Source organism: Chenopodium quinoa, unplaced genomic scaffold (genome assembly GCF_001683475.1).
Source record: "Chenopodium quinoa cultivar QQ74 unplaced genomic scaffold, ASM168347v1, whole genome shotgun sequence".
Taxonomy (NCBI): Eukaryota; Viridiplantae; Streptophyta; class Magnoliopsida; order Caryophyllales; family Amaranthaceae; genus Chenopodium; species Chenopodium quinoa.
The window spans coordinates 1,425,673-1,446,709 of NW_018745584.1; the positions used below are offsets into that span (position 1 = coordinate 1,425,673).

Consider the following 21,037-nt stretch of genomic DNA (forward strand, 5'->3'; position numbering starts at 1 on the left):
AGAAAATAAGTAAAGTATGGGGAGAAAGAAAGGGTTATTGGGTTAACAATTAAAATTGTAAATTGGGGATTTCAAATTTTCAATTAGAAGAACAAATTAATATATTTAAGAGTTAAGACATACCTTTAGATGCAGCGAAGACCAGAAGATGACCGAGGCGGCGACTGGCGACTGACGGACGACCGACGACGATGAGGGGTTTGGCAGGCAGCGACCGAGCGACAGACAGGACTTTGGTTTTTTAATTTTGGTGACTGTCGAACGGAATTGAAGGCTGTCCGCTGTGCGCCGTCGTCTGTTGAACCTCGTCATTGGCCTCACTGCTGCGAACTGCCGGAGAACGGTGGACAGCGTCAGGCGACTCTGGCGAGGTGAGGGCGAATCGAAGAGAGAGAAATTAAAAATTGAAAGACTTAGGGTTTGGCTGCAAATGTCGCACAGAGCACTCTGTAATTGCGTTTTTTTGTTTTTTTTTTAAAATTTTTTTTTTTTAATTTTTTTTTTTTTTGAAAATGGGGGGACAAGTGTCCCCACTCGTCCCCTTCTAGCTCCGCCCCTGAAATTAACAGCTCTTATTTGCTTTATTTTCTCTTGGTAAGTAACTAATCATTACTCGTGTCGTCACGATAATCTATTACGTACTCCCTCCATTTAAACATAAATCGTCCCGGTTGAATTTTTACAGTTTTTGATACAATTATACGGAGTATTTGTTCTTCTTATTTAGAATTTTATGTGAGATAAAAAAAAGTTAAATTGGAAAAAATAAAAAAGCTCGAGAGAATATTATTTTGTCTATTTAAAACTTTAATGACAAATAATGTTATAAAATTTAATATTTTAAAATCACAAAAAATCATATACAAAGTATAGATTAAATTACTTGACCTCGAATATCGAAATATAATGTAAATTCATAAAATTATGCAGGTTGGTCTTCATTGGAGCATTTGTAATGCTGATGTATGCGGCCATTATCAACACCACTAAGTACCTTGTAGATACGACCAACACTCTCGACGAGGGTTGCCTCGTTCCGAAATCCGGCTTCTTCATTGCGGCGGGGGTATTGAGCATAATCAGCATCGCCCTCGGCCTCGTTGCTTACATAGTCTTGATTTCTAGCGACAAAAAGATTATTCCAAAGGGTGGTGCTTCAAATGTTGCAAGTGAGTATGGTATTGCCACAGCAAAACCACAAATGCCAACAAATGTGTAAAACATCATTATATGTTTTATCAATTTATGTGATCCTGTATTCTTGTGAACTCGAATTGATGTATGTCATCAAAAAATGATGTATTTGTTTTTTGGGTGGAATAATAAAGCAAATGTAATCAAAGAATTGATTATCATAAAAACTCTTAGTCATTTTGTATCAGAATTTTGATTATAAAAGTTCAGGCTAGCACGAGCATGTTACATTGTATAAGAAAACACCGTGATGATATATAGAACTAGGTGAAGTTCCAATAGTCCATTCGCTAACTCCATTCACTTACAAAATAATGGAGAAATTAGAGTTTCAGCAATCCAGCAGTGTCAGATAGACCTTATGTACAGGCAACGGGCTATTAATCGATTCCCAACAAATTAGACAATGTATAGGAGTCTTTGAGCAAAGCATAGGCACGGCAAGACTGAAAAGCTACCATCTCTCCCTCAGATCCCATACCCTTTGTAAAATGAGATTTCTGGCAGCTGGATATGTCAAAAAGAAAACCCGGTAATTTCATCGTCTTCGTCTACATCATCTATCATAGCTTCTTCCTCCTCGCTAGACCTCTCATATTCATCTTCATCTTCTTCCTTGTCCTCCTCCAACATGCTCTTGCTGCCAGACTCTTTGTCCTTCATACCAGTGCTCAAAACCACTGTTTCTCCTTTAGTCTTCTGCATATCACTCCTAAGTTTCTCCATGTTCTCTCGCCGCCTATCTTCCTCCAACCGTTGCTTCTCTGCCTTTCTCTTATCAAGATCAGCCCTATAAAAACATCACAATTAATACAGTAATGCAGTCAAAAAATTTCTATAAGAGAATGAAAATTGTCCGTTTATGTTACTTGTAAGTCTCCATGAATTCTTCAGCACTATCATCAACAGCCTTGAAGAACTCATTCATCCCAGCACCAGTAAGTGCAGAAACTCCAGCTGATCTTAGATTTTTATAAAATTCATCAAGGACAAGAGACAGGCTTCGAGTCAAGGTCGAAGTGTAGGACTCATCAGACTCAAGGGCTGCATGAAACACCTCAAAATCTTCCATCCACTGCAGTAAAAGGCCTAATCAGTTCACTTACAGAAAGCAAGGATCAAAGTTGAAGAAAGCATTCTAGGATAAAAAAAATAGTAAGTCTTGTGTACAACGGGTGTACATTAATTTTATTGTAAAACGGTCAGTTTGAGCATAACTTTAACTATTTTTATGATAACTTTTACCATTTAAAGGGTAACTTTTGATTTATCGTTGGTTGAAATTTTATTTTAATGTGTAATTTCTTATAAATTCGTGATTACATACGATAAAAACTAATATGATTAATCTAATACATTACAAGTTTTTTCAAAGATAAAATTTATTAATAGAAAAATAATAACTTTTACCATATAAAGGGTAACTTTAAGTACTTTTAAAGTAACTTTAACTCGTTTTACAATAAATTAACGTACACCCGCCTTTTTAGAGAATTTTTTTAAAATAAATCATCACATATACGATAATGGAAATTTTTGATCCAAATCTAAAGAGTTATTGAATATTACATAAGGTAAGCTCATGCAAGTCATAATTGCTGAATACTACAGAAAACAGTCACATGAGTAAATGCAAAGCACCGTGATAACCCAAGAATGGCCAATTTGCAAGAACAAGTCTCAAAACATTTGGAAGAAGCTAGATTGTACTCCCTCCACCCCAGTTTACTTGCTCCATTGTTTAGTTGCAAGTAGGAAAATAGAGCAAGAGGGATAATAATTTGGGCACCCGAATGAAAATTGGAGCAAGTATATTGGGAAAAGGAAATGTCGAAAAGAAAAGCATAAAACACAAATCAAAGAAGTCCAAACAGTGTGAAGAAGTGTACTAATGCTATAATGGTAAGTGGTACTCCTTTTGTCCCTTATTTTTTGCCCCATTGTGAATATATGGATCAAACTTTTAAAACTTTGACCGTGAATACTTGTTATAAGTGATAATATGTTTATGTGATATCTTGTTAGACACGTCTCATTGTATATTTTATTAAAATAGAGTTTATATAATTTTTACGCGTATAAAAATGGAGATATATACGTTTGGAGACCGTGAAAAGTCAAATGGGGAAAAAAATAAGGAACAAAGAGTAGTAAATAAGGAAATCATCAAAGATTATACCCATTCTGGTAAATATATAACCTTAACAATTGATCATCAAAATTTATACCTGATGACAGAAGCTGTTACTAGATTAAAAAAAAAAAATCATTCATAAGTCGAATTATCAGGCTTCAACAAATTAGTCATCTCTCTTTGTTCTTCCCAAGTTTACCACATGGATACAGAAGGCTGTTCCTATTTATAAAAAAGGGGTTGAGGAAAAATGAGACTAAACTTACTGAAAACTAGGTTTGTAAATGTAGGAATGAATAATAAGAACGATGTCAAACTGCTGGTCACCAATGGCAGTGCAGCCTTGACTAAAACTGATAATACTACTTGTATTCAGCTAAGCTTATCAGCCAAGAAATTTAAAGCAATTAGTCTGGGAGAGAGCATGGAGTTGCTATACATTTGTTGGACAGACAAAGCATACACAAGAATTTTTATTTTTTACTAATTTTTTTGAAAGTAGACTTTAGATAAGTAAAAAGTTCACCAAGCTTTCTTCATCTTTCTGAAAGATACCACATTGATATCAGAGATAGTGTAATACCGAGACTATTGACTTAAACTTCTAATCAGATATTGTCAGATTAAGAATATACAATGTCCAATGTCACATGACTACAAGGAGCAATTCAACATTGGAAGGACCAGAGTAGGCAGAGTTTTTCAAAAAAAAAAAAAAAAAAAGCTCAAGCCAAAGATTACCAAGCCATGCAAATTGTGCTGAATATCATCAATAAAAGTTAAATCAGGAAGCAATCTTAAAGACAATCACAGCAAGGAGGAGGAAAACACTACCCCACATAGATTCTAAGTCAAAAAAAAAAAAAAAAAAAAAAAAAAAAAAAAAAAAAAAAACATCTCATCCACATTTTTTTAGGAATAGTTATGCAAGCAGCCAGCAGGTAAAGCTTTACTCCTCTTGTGCCTTCCAAAAAATTTTTTAGAAAAAAGAAAATATATATATATATAATATATATATATATATATATATATATATATATATATATATATATATATAATATATATATATATATATATATATATATATATAAATATATAACGCCAGCAAGGCAGCAATGGTAACCAACCTCTTTCACTAGGTTTAGAAAAATAACAATAAAAAACAAAAGGCACCCAGACCTCTAGCTACTAACTTAACACACATTAAGAGAAAGCACCCATTAGCTCTCTGCTTCAAATAAATGGCCAAGTTTCCTAGGACTTTTAGGCCTTACAACCATAATTGAGGAGTAAAAAAAAGAGATGCAAAAGACCTGGTAAATGGGTGTTCGTAAAAGGAACTAACACCATTTAAAAAAAAAAAAAAAGGTTCAGCAATAAAAAAAGACTATTGACACGGTTTTTTTTGTAAGTTAATCCATTTGACTTCAAGTTTCACACCAAGACACCAAGTACCCTTTCAGGCAAGGTATTGAATGCAAGCAGGATACATGAATGAAAAATTCCAAAAAAATCAATTCATGTCAACAGACAGCAAAGAAAAGAACAAGGAATACAGAGGAAAGCAAGAAGGTAAGAAAATCTAATATCCAACGCGATGCCCTTCAGCTCCCAATCCCACAGGGGCAATTAAGATGACATTTTAAGCAGATCAATAACAATTTTCTTCAGAAACACACCATCCATATCAAAGTTGCATTTTTCTTGAATGTGATGCATATTATGAAAAAGATCAAAACAAAATGTTCATGAAAGTTACATGCATAAAAGTAAATATCTCACAGATCAGTAATTATAAAAATCCTGAATAAAACCTACCTCCAAAGCAAACTGGTGTTGAGCTACATCTGTCTTATTAAATGCCAATATGAGAGGCAGCCGTGTCTTGTAAAGAATGCTACAAGCGTATAGCATATTACTCATGAATGTGGTTGGGTTCGAAGAGCGAGGGGTATCAACTACATAAGCAATCACAGTAGGAAAAGTAGACGCAAAGGCTTCTGTAATTATGGCTCCAGAGGCGGACCAAGTAAATATCTCAATCTGCCCAGGTGTGTCCACCAGCACATAATCAAGCTGGTCAGCTCTATGCTCAACAACTGAAATAACCTGAAAATTGAATTAGACACCCTTCATTAGGATGCACTACACAACAAAATATAAAAATACAAATATATGGCAACAAAATACCGTTATGTAATGTAGCAGTCTCGCATGACAAACGAGTAAAGTGGGGTGTGTGCGTGGAAAAGGGGAGGGGGGGGAATATTATGGTTGACTGGGTTTTGAAGATATGGACTAACATCCATTTAAAAGTATGCTCATGATTGTATTTACATTTCAACAATTGGCGTCAAGGAGGATTGTAAAGGTAGCATTTAAAGATTTTAAAATAAATACTTATCATCAAAAGCTTAAATGAATGCAAGAGATGGGTAGTCTTAATAGGCTTTAAAAGGCAATTCCTAGATTAAGGACCAGAGACAAGCCTAGCTATTTGTTGGGTAGGAGCAGGCTAATAGTTGATTGGTCATGTTAACAAGTTGGACCATGTGGGTTATGGGCCACTATAGGGAAGAGAGAGAACTAGAGAAGTGATAATGCAAAAAGACTCAGCAAGTGAACTAGGTTTCAACATACCTTCTCGAGTATTACTATATTCTGTTAAGGGAGATTTGAGAGAAGATGAAATAGGAAGACATCATGCCAAAAATTGTTAAGCTGTCATTTGGCCTAATTTGACGTTGTTCAACAAGAATTCTCTTAAATTGATCCTATCATTGTGCTCATCAATTAGGCTTACTGCTTACATTGCCACAATGCCTTCTAAGTAAAGAACTTCTCGCTCAGAATAGGATAAAGGAATTGGATGCATGTAGCCTTACAAAGGAGGTTGTTAGCAATTGTTCCTTAATCTGAGACACATGAGTTGTGTACTACGGAGTACTTCAAAATGAACAGGGAGGATAGAGAAGGCTGATAAGATAGTTCAATTCAGTCCATGATAATCCAAATTAAAAGAATAATACTCCTAAGTCAGGGATTCCATTTTAAATGTGCGTGAAAGGAATAGTCCATTTTCTAAAATATTAAACTTCTTTTACCCTATTCATAACTTGCTTCTTCTTAATAGCTTTATTATTATCATTGGTGTTGGCCTACAGTAGGAAGCTTACAATTCAAATAATTTCACAAACAACAGGTTCCTTCTGATGAAATACAAAGATTCATTTCCTCAAAATAATAAAATAAAGTTTCATAGTCCTCAACCAGCTTTATATGAATACGAGCCTACGAGGTTTAGGAGCAAGGCACACATAATCTCTTCAGAAGAAAATAAGATTCTATGATAAATTAAAAATAAAAATTCAACTAGCAACATATCACAGAGTCACTTATTAGAATGATGTTAACAGCAAGAGTTTATATCACAATATCTATAAAAGATGCATATCATGATTCTTATTCTTCAAGTTGGTCATCCTGAACAATAAAATACATAACAGCAAAATCTAATAAAAATTGTACAAGACTAACAAGAGTGTATTTAAGCTTTACCTCATCAAACTTGGTGGCAAACAGATTCAATGAAGTTAAAATTCCTCCATTAGGACCTAAGTTGAACTGCTTCATAACTTCCTTGTACTTGACAGTGTCTCTTATATCGATATTTGCCCCAAAAGGAAGGGTCATAACAGCCGGATCGAGATTAATCACATAACCACGACGATTTGAAGTATGTGTATGTTGAACCAGTTGACGCATAAATGTCGTCTTTCCACTTCCTAATCACATTCGAATTAAAACTGAACTCAACCATATTGCAAGCATTACACAATAATCAATCAAAACTCACATCCATCCTAAAATATGGTTATATATCTTATAATTAAAACCGGTTCATGCAAAAGCAACATAAATGAATTATGTTAAATAAATAATTCTTCCTCGGTATGTCAGTGAGCTGATTACTGACCTGCCATTCCAACAACAATAATAACAACAGGCTTTCTCTTGAATTCTGACGACGACGATTCATCAATCTGCAGTTTCTCTAGTGACTGCATCATTTCATCATTTTCCTTGCCCTACAATTTACATTTCAATCAACATCTTCTTTACAAATGTGCAAAAATCATAAGCAGGCCCGTCCCTGAGGCAGGGCAGGAGGGGCGGCCGCCCTAGGCCTAGGGAAAAGAGATTTAATTTCATAAAAAATACATAATTTTAGGGATATTTGATTCAATAATCTCATAATTTCTTTTCTTTTGGTTATGATGTTTCATAATCTAAAAATTTACGAACCCTAAACTTAAAGCACTGATGATTAAATTAGATTAGATCAAATATTAACCCTAGATTGTGAAATTGATATGATGATAACAACAACAAACAACTTACCTTAGAAGCTGCTTCAATGGGAATACTTAGATTCATCGGAGAACGTCAACTATGCTTCAATGGAGAACGTTGAGTCCGCTTCAATGAAATAACTGAGAGTAGGAATGGATTTGTTAAACTATCGCCCACAAATTACTACATAAAGCCCACAAAATTCACTTGGTTTGACAATATTGTCCTTGACCTAAAAAAAAAACACTCACACTCTCATCACTCACACTCTCATCGCTCATCTTCTTTCAACCTCTCTAAAAAAAAAAAATTCAAACAACGGCAATGTCGAGGCGGCAAGGCAAGGAATTGGCGGCGGCGGCGGAAGGAAGGAGGTCCCAAGGAGGCAAGGTACAATTTGTAAAAAAAAAAAAAAAAAAAAAAAAAGGAAAAACCGTCGTGACGGAGGTGGGGCGCCCTGGCTGGACGCCCAGCCAGCGGTGGTGGCGCCAGCTGCAGACGCCGCCACCAGTGGGCTGGCGCCTGGGCTGGACGCCACAGCCACAGTTGTGGCGTTTATTCAAGGCGCCGCAGCCGTGGCTGTGGCGTCCAGCCCAGGCGCCAACCCACTGGTGGCGGCGTCTGCAGCTGGCGCCACCACCACTGGCTGGGCGTCCAGCCAAGGCGCCCCCCCCCCCCTTTTTTTTCTTTTTTTTTTATATTTGTTTTAAAATATTGTTTTAATTTTATTTTTTTTTGTGTAATATCTTTTTGAATTTTTTTTATATTTTGTTGTTTATTTTTATAAATTTTTTCAATTTTGTTGTATTTTTTCTATGTTTATATTTTGTTTACAATTATTTGTTTGTTTTTTTGTACATTTTTATTTTTATTCTCTATTTTGATTTGTTTTTATATTTTTTTTGTGACTTTGATATTGTTTTTGGTTAGTTAATTTATTTTAAATTTTATTATTGATATTGTTTTTGGTTAGTTAATTTATTTTAATTGGGAATGAATTATTTATGTTTATATATATTCTTCTGTGTTGGTTTTATTTCCTTTCTAAGTGTATTTTTTATTCTATTATTTTTATTTAAGTGTTTTGTTAATTTCTTTATTATGTTAATTTGTTAGTATGTTTTTAGTTTATTTGATTTGGGTAGTGGTAGCTATTTTTCGTATAAATTTTTGTATGTTTATATATTTTAAAATTTTGTGTAGAATTCACTGGGTCGTCATGGTGCGGGGAAGAATGTAGAGCTTCTTAGTAGAAGTTATTCAGTGGAGAGGTCGGGGCATAGACATGCCAGATCCCGTGGTATTTCGGCCTCAGCTCGTAGAGAACGGATCCACCGTCGGGATGAGGATGACGATGACGATGATGATGCTGAGGAGGGTGACCATGAGGAGGAGCAGGAGGAGGGCGCAGATGAGGATGAGGATGTGGACGATGGCAATGGACCGTATGATGATTACGGTCCATTCAGTCAGAGGGTTGATGAAATGTACGAGACACATATGGTGGAGGTGCGTAAGGGTAGGGGTGGTAGGTTTGTTAGTAGATCTGGCACATCATCTGCGTCCACTGTGTTTGGGGCAAGCAGGAAACGGTCGAGGGCCGGTAATGATTCTTGGGTTGTTAGGAGTGAGGTGCCCGGTGGGCCTGTTGACAGGAGTGTGATTCCTAGCTTTCTAGGACACATAGCTGCCCGTATTTGGGAGGACCAGGAGAGGCCTTCAGTTACGGGGTTGTTGAAATGTCATACCCGGGAAAAGACTTGTAGCTTTTTGCGTACATGGGCTGAGGCTTGGCCGGCGGAGAGCGAGATGTTCGAGCGACTGGAGGGCACTGGGGTGAATCACGTTCCTGCCACTAAACCTGGGCACGGGCCGGGTTGGCCCGCGTGCCGCCCGGCACGGCCCGCCGTTCGGAGCAGCCCGGCACGGCCCGAAGTCAAGCACGGCACGGCACGAACGTCGACTTCCGTGCCACGGACACGGTGGAGAAGTCCCAGGCACGGCCCGGCACGAGCACGAGCAAGGCCCGCCGTGCTGGCCCGCAGGCACGGCCCGAAGGCACGGCCCGCAGGCACGGCCCGCAAGCACGGCCCGCGGGCCAACGGCTAGTTCAACGGCTAATTAACGGCTAGTTTTTTGCCAAAAATTCTATAAATACTCACCTCCATTTCATTCCCAAATCACAAAATCACAATCTCTTCTTCTTATCTCTTATATTCTCTAAATCTCTAATAATCCTTATTTTCTTAAATTCTCTAATTATTCTCTTAAATTCTCTAATTATTTTCCTAATATCGGAAAAAATTAAAAAGTTCGTAATCGTAATTAGTGGAGCGTTGAAGCACGGTTGTAAGATCTAAACTAATCTTAAATTTATTATTGTTTTATTGTTATTATTAGAATAATCTTGTTTAATTATTATTGTTGTTAATTGTTATTGTTGTTGTTATAATTGTTGTTATTAATTATTATTATTGTTACAATTGTTGTTATTATTTATTTTTGTTGTTATTGTTATTGTTATAGTTGTTGTTATTAATTATTATTATTGATATTTTTATTGTTAAAATTGTTGTTATTAATTATTATTATTATAGTTATCCACTTTTTATTAAAAAATTAATTGTTAATTATGGCATCGAACAACCCATCATCTAGGTCTAGGGGGAAAGGCCGACTTATCCGTAGTAGTAGTTCTAGGGAACCACCAAATACAACGAGCCCCCAAATTACGAGTCAAACCAATGACCCCATTTACTTCCCCCCGGGCTATGAGCCATATAATACGTCGGGATTTACAGCACCACCACTAAACCAATTTCCACAACCACCATACCAATTTCCACCTAATTATATCGGTAATCAACAAAACTATTGTTCTAGCCAAGGTAGCCAAGAAAGTACCCGAATTCCCTCCGGTTCTACTACCCCTTCTACTGCCACTCCCACTAGTCCCCCTACTAACCAATACACACATCATGAATGGTTAACCGAAACTGAGATGCTACTTTTGAAAAACCGAAGGAGTGAGGTATGGCGTTATTTTGTCCTAAGTAAAGATGGTGAACAATGGGCAAAATGTAAAACATGTAATAGTGTATTCACGGCAGTTACCAAAAACGGGACGGGACACTTATCTAGACACATGAAAGCTTGTGCAAAACCAGCTAGTGATCCAACCCAGCCCAAAATTTCCCAATTCCATCCATACGGCTTTACATACAACTATGAGAGGGATAGGGATGAACTAGGAAAAATGATAGTACACGCTGAACAACCTTTTCTTTTCTCGGAAAGTGACGCATTCAACACCTACATTAACAAAGCACTACAACCCCAACATAAAAGAATCTCTAGGAAAACCGTTCGTTCCGCAGCAATGAAAAATTTCCTAGAGTACAAAGTCCGGTTACAAGCCGAATTGAGTAACCTTAACTGTAGAGTATCTTTAACAGCCGATTCTTGGGATAGTGGTTATAAATATCACTATTTATGTGTGACTTGCCATTGGGTAGATGATCAATGGATGTTACAAAAAAGAATAATACATTTCAAAATGCTGGAATACCCACACACCGGCATTAACATTGCTCACCATTTAATGCAAGCAATAGACGAATACAACCTTCGAGATAAAATGATGTCTATGACTTTTGATAATGCAACCTCTATGACATACACAGCTAATCTTATCAAACAAAACTTAACCGATGTACTATTAGACGGTGAAGCTCTTCATACTAGATGTGTTTGCCATGTACTTAACTTATGTGTACAGGATGGAGTTCGGGCAATTGGCCCATACTACAGCAAAATCAGAGATGCTATTATGTCTATTAATAGCTCTAACATGAGATACCAAGAATGGAAGAGTTTTCTAAAACAACAAAAGATAAGGGTAATAAAAATTAGAACCGATTGCCCAACTAGGTGGAATTCCACCTATGACATGTTAACAAAGGCAATTGAGTACAAGGGCCCGTTAACATTATTTTACAACCAAAAATTTCCACAAAATGCTTTGTATGATGATGATTGGAATAACTGTGAAAGATATATGCAATTTTTACAGTTATTATATAACATGACGTATTGTTTTTCTACTGTTTACAATCCTTGTGCTCAAAACTTTCTTTCTAATGCATGCTTACTCGCCCAACTTTTCGCTGATCATCGCGATCAAAGTGATTATGATCAGTATCTTCCAGCAATGGAAAAAAAGTGGCGTAAATATTATAGTCAGATTCCTTTGATTTATATTTTTGCTTCCATATTAGATCCTAGGCAAAAGTATGAAAACACATTTATGTTAGTTGACATTTACTTTCAATGCATGTTTCTTGACGATGATGTAGAAAACTATAAGACTAATGTGAAGGATCAGTTTTTTGCTTTATATAGAGTCTATGAAGCCAAATATGGCACCGTTCCTCGCTCAGGGCCTTCCCAACCATCTAAAAACGTAAGTAAGAAGGCCAAACATTTATTTTCACAAGCTACTAACTTGATTTCAAGGTTTTCAGGTGATTCATCAATCAGGAGAACGCAAAGCGACGTCTCGGAGTTGCAGATGTACCTGAGTTACGACTTCACCAAAGGCATGGACGACGATGAGATAAACAGCCTCGACCTCCTTGCATGGTGGAAACAACAAAGCTCGAAGCATCCAACTTTGGCGGCAATGGCACGAGACATTCTTGCTATCCAAGTTTCCTCCGTCGCCTCCGAACGAGCTTTCAGCGCATCCGGAAGGGTTTTAGACGATAGAAGAACAAGTCTAAAACCCGAAACACTAGAAATGTGCGTGTGTTTCAAAGATTGGTTGGATGCGGAAAATCGCTCACAAGACCGTTCTTACGACCACAACGACAACGAAGAAGGAACCTCCGCTTCCGGTTCGGGTTCGGCTAGTTCCCAATCTATGCAACTAGCCGATGACCTTGAAGGCGAAGGCGAAGACGAAGACGAAGACGAAGACGAGCAAGAAGAAGGAGAAGAAGAATAGACAATTATTGTATATTGTACGATTTTAAAAATATCAATTTTATCATTTTCCAATTTTTGTTTAATACCATCATTGTATGATTTTTATCATTGTTATCATTGTACAATTTTCTCAACTCAAGTAATAATAATATAAAGTACGCATTATTCACATCCAAAGTCCAATTTGCCTTTTTTTCCCCGTTTTGTTACAATTTGTAAATTCATATTAAAAAAAAAAAAAATTATACCAAGGTCATAAACATTAAATTTTAAAGTAATAGTATAAAGTAAATATATAAATATAAATATTGAATATACAAATTATAAAACATAAATATTCAACTTATAATTATAAAATTCATAACTTAATAACTTATAACTTATAATTATATATAAACTTATAAGTTACCTTATAAAACTTATAATTATAATTTTATAACTTATATACATTATAAACTTATTAATTAATAATGTTGTCATTAAAAAAAAAAAAAAAAAAAAAAAAAAAAAAAAAAAAAAATTGGAAACTGCACCAGCCCGCGCGGGCCAGCCCGCAGCCCGGCACGTGGCCGGCACGGCACGAGCCCGCCAGGCACGAGGGCCGTGCCGTGCCGTGGGCTGGCTTGTGAAAATGGCCGGCACGGCACGGCACGAAATCCTGGGCCCGCCGGCACGACCGGCACGGCACGAACCAGCCCGCGGCCCGCCAGGCACGGCCCGCGGCGGCCCGGCACGGCACGGTGCCCAGGATTACCTGCCACCATGAAGATTGACTACGACTAGATGACGATGTCCGACCACGACCACGACCACGACCAAGACCACGGATATACTCAAACGCACTCCTGTTCCGCCGTTGTCGACCTCGAGGACGGTCAACTCCTTCGGGTTCCTCATAATCTAAGGTAGACGTGTGGAACATGTCATGAAGTACATGAGTAGCGTCACGAATAATAGAAGGATGGCTGGAGGACACTCGGTCGTACATCGAACGAAACTGCTCCAACTCCTCCTGTTCATGGTCGGCCGTTTGAGTGTCTGCATGCTCACCAATAACAAGCGTCCTCCAGAATGAATGGACCTGATCAACATGTAACGACGCCCTTTCTTCTGTAATAACGCGGTGAATGGTGCATGCGCAAGGTAATCCATGAGTTACTGAAATAGCACACCCACACCGAGCATACACTTCGTCAGCCAAGTCCCTCATCCTGTTCAGCTCAGTGAGAATCAACCCCAAGCAGTAGTGTGACACACGACCATGGAGAATCTTAAATATAAAATGGCTATACATTGTACCATGTCGTCGTCTAGAGTCCTCTAGAGAGTTCCTGATGCCGTTCTTCTGAGTTTCAATTGACTTGTTAAGTCTATCGAACAGTGTATCCAAAGCAGCGGTCGATGAATCAATCCAGTCCTTGGTAGCTCTATGAGCGCTCTCAACTCTACATGTTGTAGTGTTCCCGAAATGAAGTACCTGGTTTGTCCAATATTTGACAAACTTTTCCCTGTGAGGGACCCATTGCTGCATCACATAGTCTACCAGTGCCGGACACCACTGGTACGAATCCCTGAAGTTAGCCAATGCTCGCTCATATGCTTCCTCTGTGGTAGCCTGTAGGATCTTCCGCCACTTACCATTCACCAATCTCTCTGCCATTTCCAAATTCTTGTTGAAAAGGTTGTAGGCTTTCACTTTCACGCAGTTGTTGATGTGCCATGTGCACAATAAGTGGTTCGATTTTGGAAACAGCTCTGCTTTGGGGGCAAAGAGACCTCCCTCACAGTCGCTGACGATGGCTGCTGGATGAACATTAGGCCCGATGTAGTTTCTCAGCTTCTCCAACACCCAATAATAACTTGGAGCCGTCTCATCCTTGATGATTGCATGACCAATCAGAAAGTTCTGGTTCGTTGGAGTCATCCCCATGATCTCAACCAGTGGGAACTTGTACTTGTTTGTCTTGTACGTTGAGTCGATCAAAATCACAAATGGCCAAGACTTGATCATATCAGCACAATCAGGATGCACAAGGAAAAGATGAGTCACCTCCGCTGTATCTTCATCAGAATCAAACCAAAACAGGTAACCACGTGATTGTGCCTGGTGTAGCAGCTGCTGTATAGGGTTCCTTCCCTCTGACCGTTCAAACCTGAGTTGCTGTCTGACGTTGTAGATGTGTCTTCGGTTTGGATGGTCTTCTGGAAATTTCTCTAACACATATGCTAATATTTTAGCAGGCTTGACTTGAGCATCACTCATTTCTTTCACAACTAGTTTCGCAGCAGGACTTAAGCCGCTCAGCTGTCGATGACCCTCTTCATATACTATCATCTCATGGTTGTGATACCCCCATTTAGAGTAACCAATCACTTCCCAACCGTCACGACTCCGTAGTTGTCGAACCTTTACTCTGAACTCACACCCACAACCTTTCCGCTTTGTATCAAACCGAGTGGCTGTACAAAAATCTCTTTCTTCTCTTTTGCGATAACGGTCACATCTCAAAATGCGATCCATTCTACCATCCCGTTGAGATTTATGAGTTACTACTACCAAGCAAAATCCAGCTGCAATTGCAACCTGTTTTGCCCAATCAATCGCCTGTTGAGCTTCTTCGAATGGACCATCATGTCCAAATATCCCACTGTAATCATTTCCGTCTCCACCATAATCTTGCATCAATTATATATTACAATAAATACATTTAACGGATAATACATTTAATTTCTATATTTACACAGAATTAACACAAAAAAAAAGCATAATTATGTATAATCAAACTTAATTTTTATAAAAACCCAATTCGAATTTTCAAACTAAATTTAAAAATATACCATTTCGAATTTTCAAACTTAATTTTAAAGAAACCTATTTCGAATTTTCAAAATTAATTTAAAAAAAAAACCATTTCGAATTTTTTTAAAAAATCATTTTCGATTTTTTTTTAAAAAAAAAATAAATAAAAAACAACAACAAAATAAAAAAAAAAAAAATTAATTTATAAGGGTGGCGTCTGCCAGGGCTGCCACAGCCACTGGACTGGCGCCTGACAGGGCCGCCTCAGCCAGTAGAGTGGCGCCTAGCCAGGACGCCAGTCTGGTGGTCTGGGCGTCTGGGCTGGACGCCACTCTGGTGGTTCTGGCGTCTGGCTTGGACGTCCAGGCTACGGTTTGGGCGTCCATCCTAGGCGCCGGAGCCACTCCGACGGTAAACCGTGAATTTTAACGGTGACTTACCTCGTTTTCCGTCGACGACGACGTACCTCCGGCGTCCCCCGCATCTCCGGCCTGCCCTCCGGTCTCCCCCGCCGAGCCAGTACGGCTCCACATTTTTTAAACCGAGATTATTTCAATTTTAGAAAATGGGCATATTGGTCACACCAAGTCATATTTATGGGCTTTATATGGTAATTTGCGGGCGATGTTTAGCGATTCACCTTTTAAAATCCATGTCTCGCCCGACATATTATGGGTTAGATAAAGCTGAGCAAAATTAACCGAAAATCCGAACCGTAACCGAATCAAAAATTAGGGTATCCGTTTCGATAACCATAACGATTCGGGTACCCGATTCGACAATTTGTTATCGGGTACGGTTATTGGGTATCATTTTAAAATTAACGGTTACCTGATCCGTTCCGATAAGCAATTTTTTCATTTTTTTTTCTACTTAAATCTATTTATCCAAAATCTAAAATCTTACTTTACTTCATAATCACTTCATAATTTAAATGATTAGTAAATTATTTGTAATTTGGTCATGATCATGTGGTATTATTGTTGATTAGTGTTGAATGATATTATAATAACTATATTATAAAGTCTAAATTTTTATTATTGGATATCATATTGGGTACCCGATAACCAAACAAAAAATCCGGATACCCGAAGTTCGGGTACCCGAACTTATTGGTTCGGATAATGGATATCGTTATTGGTTATCGGGTACCCGAACCGATAGTGTTAACGGTACGGGTACCCGTCCCATGCTCACCCCTAGGTTAGATCCCTCTGATAAATAAATGGGACGGGTCTTTATATGATCGTCTAATTATGGGACAAGTGGGTTTTAAGTAAACATGTTTTATCCTTAAAAAAAAAAAAAGTAAACCTGTTTTAAATATTTTTAAATATTTTCACACACCAAAGCTTGTATCAATTCTTTGTAAGTTTTTTAGAGTTTTTTTTTTTAAAAAAAAACAGCTGAAATTACATTAATTAAACTGAGTTTACAACAAACGAAAGAACGGTAAAGTAACAAAAGTTACTATTGGCATAAGAAGCCCTTACACAATACCAATTAAGGTCATTAACGACATTCACCTTTAAGCTATTACAACGAGTGAGGACAACACAAATAAGGCTTACGTTACCAACATTCATTTAAACATGCGATGAGACTATTGATAGAACGAGGGAAGTTGGTGATCATGTTTCGTGTTGTGTAAGATATTTTCTAACATACAATTAAAAGTGTATGAATGTTGCTGATATGACGGAGAGAGCCCAAAATTAGTATGTCTTACCCTAAGGGACCCCAATAATTCAAATGGATAAAATCCTCTTGAGATCTATGCTTCATTCATGTCAATCACATTTCTTTTCGATTTGACAAAACCATATCTTATACTCCCTCCGTCCCGTAATATAGCTCCTATTGCGTTTTTTTCACGGTATTTATAAAATGGGAGGAAAAGTGGAAGAATTACATTAAAAGTGGAAAAAAAAGCTAAATAAAAGTACAAGACAAGTGGATAATTTAAAAGGGAAAAAAAGTAAAAAGTACAATTATAGACAAAAGTTAGAGAGAGAATGTGAAAAAAAGTACAATGTAAGTGGATAAGCTAAGGGTAAATTAGAAAGTTGAATAACTAAAGTAAAAAAATAAGGGTGTAATGGTCTTTACATACTATCCAAAAATAAAAACGGGAACAACATTTTGGGTCTCTAAAATAAGAAAACATAAACTATATTGTGGGACAGAAGGAGTATATTTTCACATACAAAGTCATGATGTTGTAAAGGCTTTTACCGTCATCACATACAAATGGGTTTAACAACACCTACTACCATCCTCCTTCAACAAGGGCTTATGTAAACTTGAAATTGGAATTTTGCTCCATCTCCAAACAAACATAAGTAACACCACTTTCATTAAAGAAACACATTTTTATTAAAGGAACACATCAAACGACTCTATTTCATCCTCCAATTAACCCTGAATTTGACTTGTCTTTGTTTTTCGATCAATTATTTTAAGTGCTTATAAAATCTAAATTTTATTTTTTTTAAAAATTCAATTTAATTTATTAATCCGAACTTTCAGCAATTTACTCTCAATAATCTCAACTTACATTTATTCGGGAGCATTATGAACTTTTGGGTGGATTTTCTTCCACTAGGTCGATTTACCAGTGAACTAAATAAAGGGTGGTTTTTATTTTGTAAAAGTCATGTGTGATGTGTCGCAACATAATTGGTCACCATTTCTTTTGTAAAAAAAGAAAAAAAAAATTAAAAACCCTTCCAAGCCAGCCACCATCCTTCCTCCCCTTAGCCCCAACCCCCAGCCCCACCGAAATTCTACCGGCCGCATTCCCTAATAATCGATAACAGACGGTCGACCCCTCCCTGCCCTTAAAACCACTCTGGCGACTCACCTACACCATCGAAACCACCCTGCTTCCCCCATCCCCAAAACAGCCCCTCCCTTCCCTCGTCGCCCAAACAGTCGATTTTTTAGCACTCTCAATTGGAGATTATTGTCGTGGTTGTGTTACTCAAGGTTTTTGTAGTAGATTTTTTTTAAAAAAATGAAAATAAATAAATAAATGGTAGTGTTCTCAAAAGTAGTCATTATAATGGTAGTTGTTGGTAAAATTTTCTTAATTTTTCACAAAATTACCATATATCTAAAGTATAATACCCTTCGTCCCTTTTTATTGGATACGTTGACTTTTACACATTTGTCAATACACCTATTTGACTATTAATAAATTTCATTACATACTTTTAAAAATTATAACGATTGAATGTTAATAAAGCATTCGTTGAGACGTATCAAACAAGATCTCATATGACTCTTTTACTTTTGTGGGTAAATTTGAAGATTATCCAATACTCGCTCTTTCCCAGATTACATGACACAGTCAACATTGCACACATGTCAATGCAGTACTTTGACGTTATTTGTATATAATTAAATATTAATGAAAATTATTTTAAAAATTATCTCTTGAAACTTTATATATATACCTATTTAACAGCATATTTTATGATAAAATATGTTTTTATTATGTTAGTAAAAAATTATTATCAAAACTAATACATGAATAGTGGAAAAAGTATAGCGTCTCATGTATTTTGGGATGAAGAGAGTATTATGAATAGTATTTAAAATCTGAACATAACCAATAAAATGAAACGGAGGGAATATTATGAATAGTATTTAAAATCTGAACATAACCAATAAAATGAAACGGGGGGAGTATTATGGAATAGTATATAAAATCTAATAATAACCAATAAAAATGAACAGAGAGGTACCCTACAAATTTAATCATCCTAAAGTAATTGAAACACTTTAATATACATTTTTGTTGATACATAACATTATTTTACATAAATATTTATGAATTAACAAATTACATAAAATTATTTATGAATTAACAAATTACATAAATATTTATAATTATAAAAACAAATGATTTATTCAACAAAAATATTATTATTTTGCCCTGGGCTACCAAAATATCTGAAACGGCTATGATCATAAACTATAGTTTTTCACATACAACACATCTAAATTTATACCTTTTCAGTTGAAGAAGACGCCGTTGCCGAGGCATCTTCAGAAGCTGAATCATGCATCTTTGAATCAACTTCCATTAGCTCGTCTCAAATAATCAACTTAATCTGGAAAAAAAAAGCTCGAATCAACAACAAATTAACCTTCTTGACGATAAAATTCAACGGAAATTAGCAATTAGCGTGCAAATAAATTGAAAATGCAACATTAATTCTTCTAATTTTCCAGTTTTCAACGAAACTTGAAATTCATATCGACAATCATAAATTTAAAATATGAAAGTTAAAAGACCTAGAAATCGATTTCTAAAATTATACATAGTATTTGTGTGGGAGATTCAAGAATTTCAAAGCTTGGATTTCACATTTGCTGATTACTTTACTTACCAAAGAAAATCAACAGTCGTGCGAAAATTGCAGGTTAGTTTGGACTTTAGAGTATGAGCAAGACCCAATATTAGGGGTGGGACTTCGGTTTGGCGGTTCGATTTGACCTCGGTGCGAGTCGCTTTCGGTTTGGAACGGTTCGGGTTGAAACGATTTGATTTAGCTGACGGGTCGGTTCAGTTCGGTTTGGGTTAGTCACGGGTCGGTTCGGTTTCGGTTTATTTCTTTACGGTTTAAATTCGGTTTGGGTCATAAGCGGGTCGGTTTATAAACAACTCGGATCATGCCGGTTCAGTTTGAAACGGGTCGGTTTAGGGGGCGGGTTTACCCGGGTTGATGTTGGTTCGGTTTACAAACGGTTTGGATCATGCCGGTTTGGTTTGAAACGGGTCGGTTTAGGGGCGGGTTTACCCGGGTCACTGTTGGTTCGGTTTATAAACGGTACGGATCATGCCGGTTCGGTTTGAAATGGGCCGGTTTAGGGGCGGGTTTACCCAGTCCAATGTCGGTTCGGTTTATAAACGGTTCGGATCATGCCGGTTCGGTTTATAAGCGGTTTGGGTCATGAATTCATGATTGTTTTAAAGATCGCGTCATGACCATGATTTAATGAGTTGATACTTAGAATACGATAAATCAATAATTAAGGAAGTACAAGTACTCAATTAGATCGATCAACAAGTGTTTTAAACTTTTAAGTTTTAACATATATGTTTATCGATTATACGTACATAGTTACATACATACCAATGATTCAATGAGGCAATGAGCCAATGATAGTATGATACCAATTGTACATTCGTACCATACTACCATATGATATACATAATACATATACATTAACAATATCGTATTGAATCAATTTCAATTTCCAAACATTTGCATTTCTTATAATTTATAAGTTACACGAGATTAAATGGATTAGTTATTTAGTTTGGTACTTTATTTAGATTACTAACTCAAACAACTTGATAAGTTAAATGGACGAAATGACGAAATCACTAAAGTGGTGATGAAATCATTATGCAATACTAATGTACAAATAGTCAAATAGTCAAATAGTCAACGGTTAGATTGAATGCCCATGAAAAACAACAGTTAGATTTCATTACTTTATTACTTACTACTTATTAGTTATTAGTTATTACTTTATTAGTCTTATTACTTATTAAG

The 21,037-nt window shown here is 36.8% G+C and overlaps 1 protein-coding gene across 2 annotated transcripts; it reads right to left on the reverse strand.

The window, feature by feature from the left end:
• Nucleotides 1-1,349: 1,349 nt before the first annotated feature.
• Nucleotides 1,350-19,577, reverse strand: LOC110716427 (GPN-loop GTPase 1-like). 2 transcript variants are annotated; one of them, XM_021895039.1, is made up of 6 exons: nt 19,484-19,577; nt 7,305-7,416; nt 6,887-7,113; nt 5,147-5,437; nt 2,064-2,269; nt 1,350-1,984 (listed from the first exon to the last, which is right to left on the reverse strand). In XM_021895039.1, the coding sequence occupies exons 1-6, from the start codon at nt 19,556-19,558 to the stop codon at nt 1,711-1,713; spliced, it is 1,185 nt and encodes a 394-aa protein (XP_021750731.1). In that variant the 5' UTR covers nt 19,559-19,577; the 3' UTR covers nt 1,350-1,710. The 2 variants fall into 2 exon arrangements, with proteins under 2 accessions (XP_021750731.1, XP_021750732.1); XM_021895040.1 differs by lacking the exon at nt 19,484-19,577 and adding an exon at nt 7,730-7,906.
• Between the last annotated feature and the right edge of the window lie 1,460 nt (nt 19,578-21,037).

What these genes read in the sequence shown, in the direction of transcription:
- LOC110716427 (XM_021895039.1), bottom strand. Translation starts at nt 19,558, where the DNA reads ATGGAAGTTGATTCAAAGATGCATGATTCAGCTTCTGAAGATGCCTCG. An exon ending in TATTGTTGTTGGAATGGCAG is followed by an intron (nt 7,114 to 7,304) that starts GTCAGTAATCAG and finishes GAATGTGATTAG; the next exon opens with GAAGTGGAAAGACGACATTT. An exon ending in AACACCAGTTTGCTTTGGAG is followed by an intron (nt 2,270 to 5,146) that starts GTAGGTTTTATT and finishes CTTTTACTGCAG; the next exon opens with TGGATGGAAGATTTTGAGGT.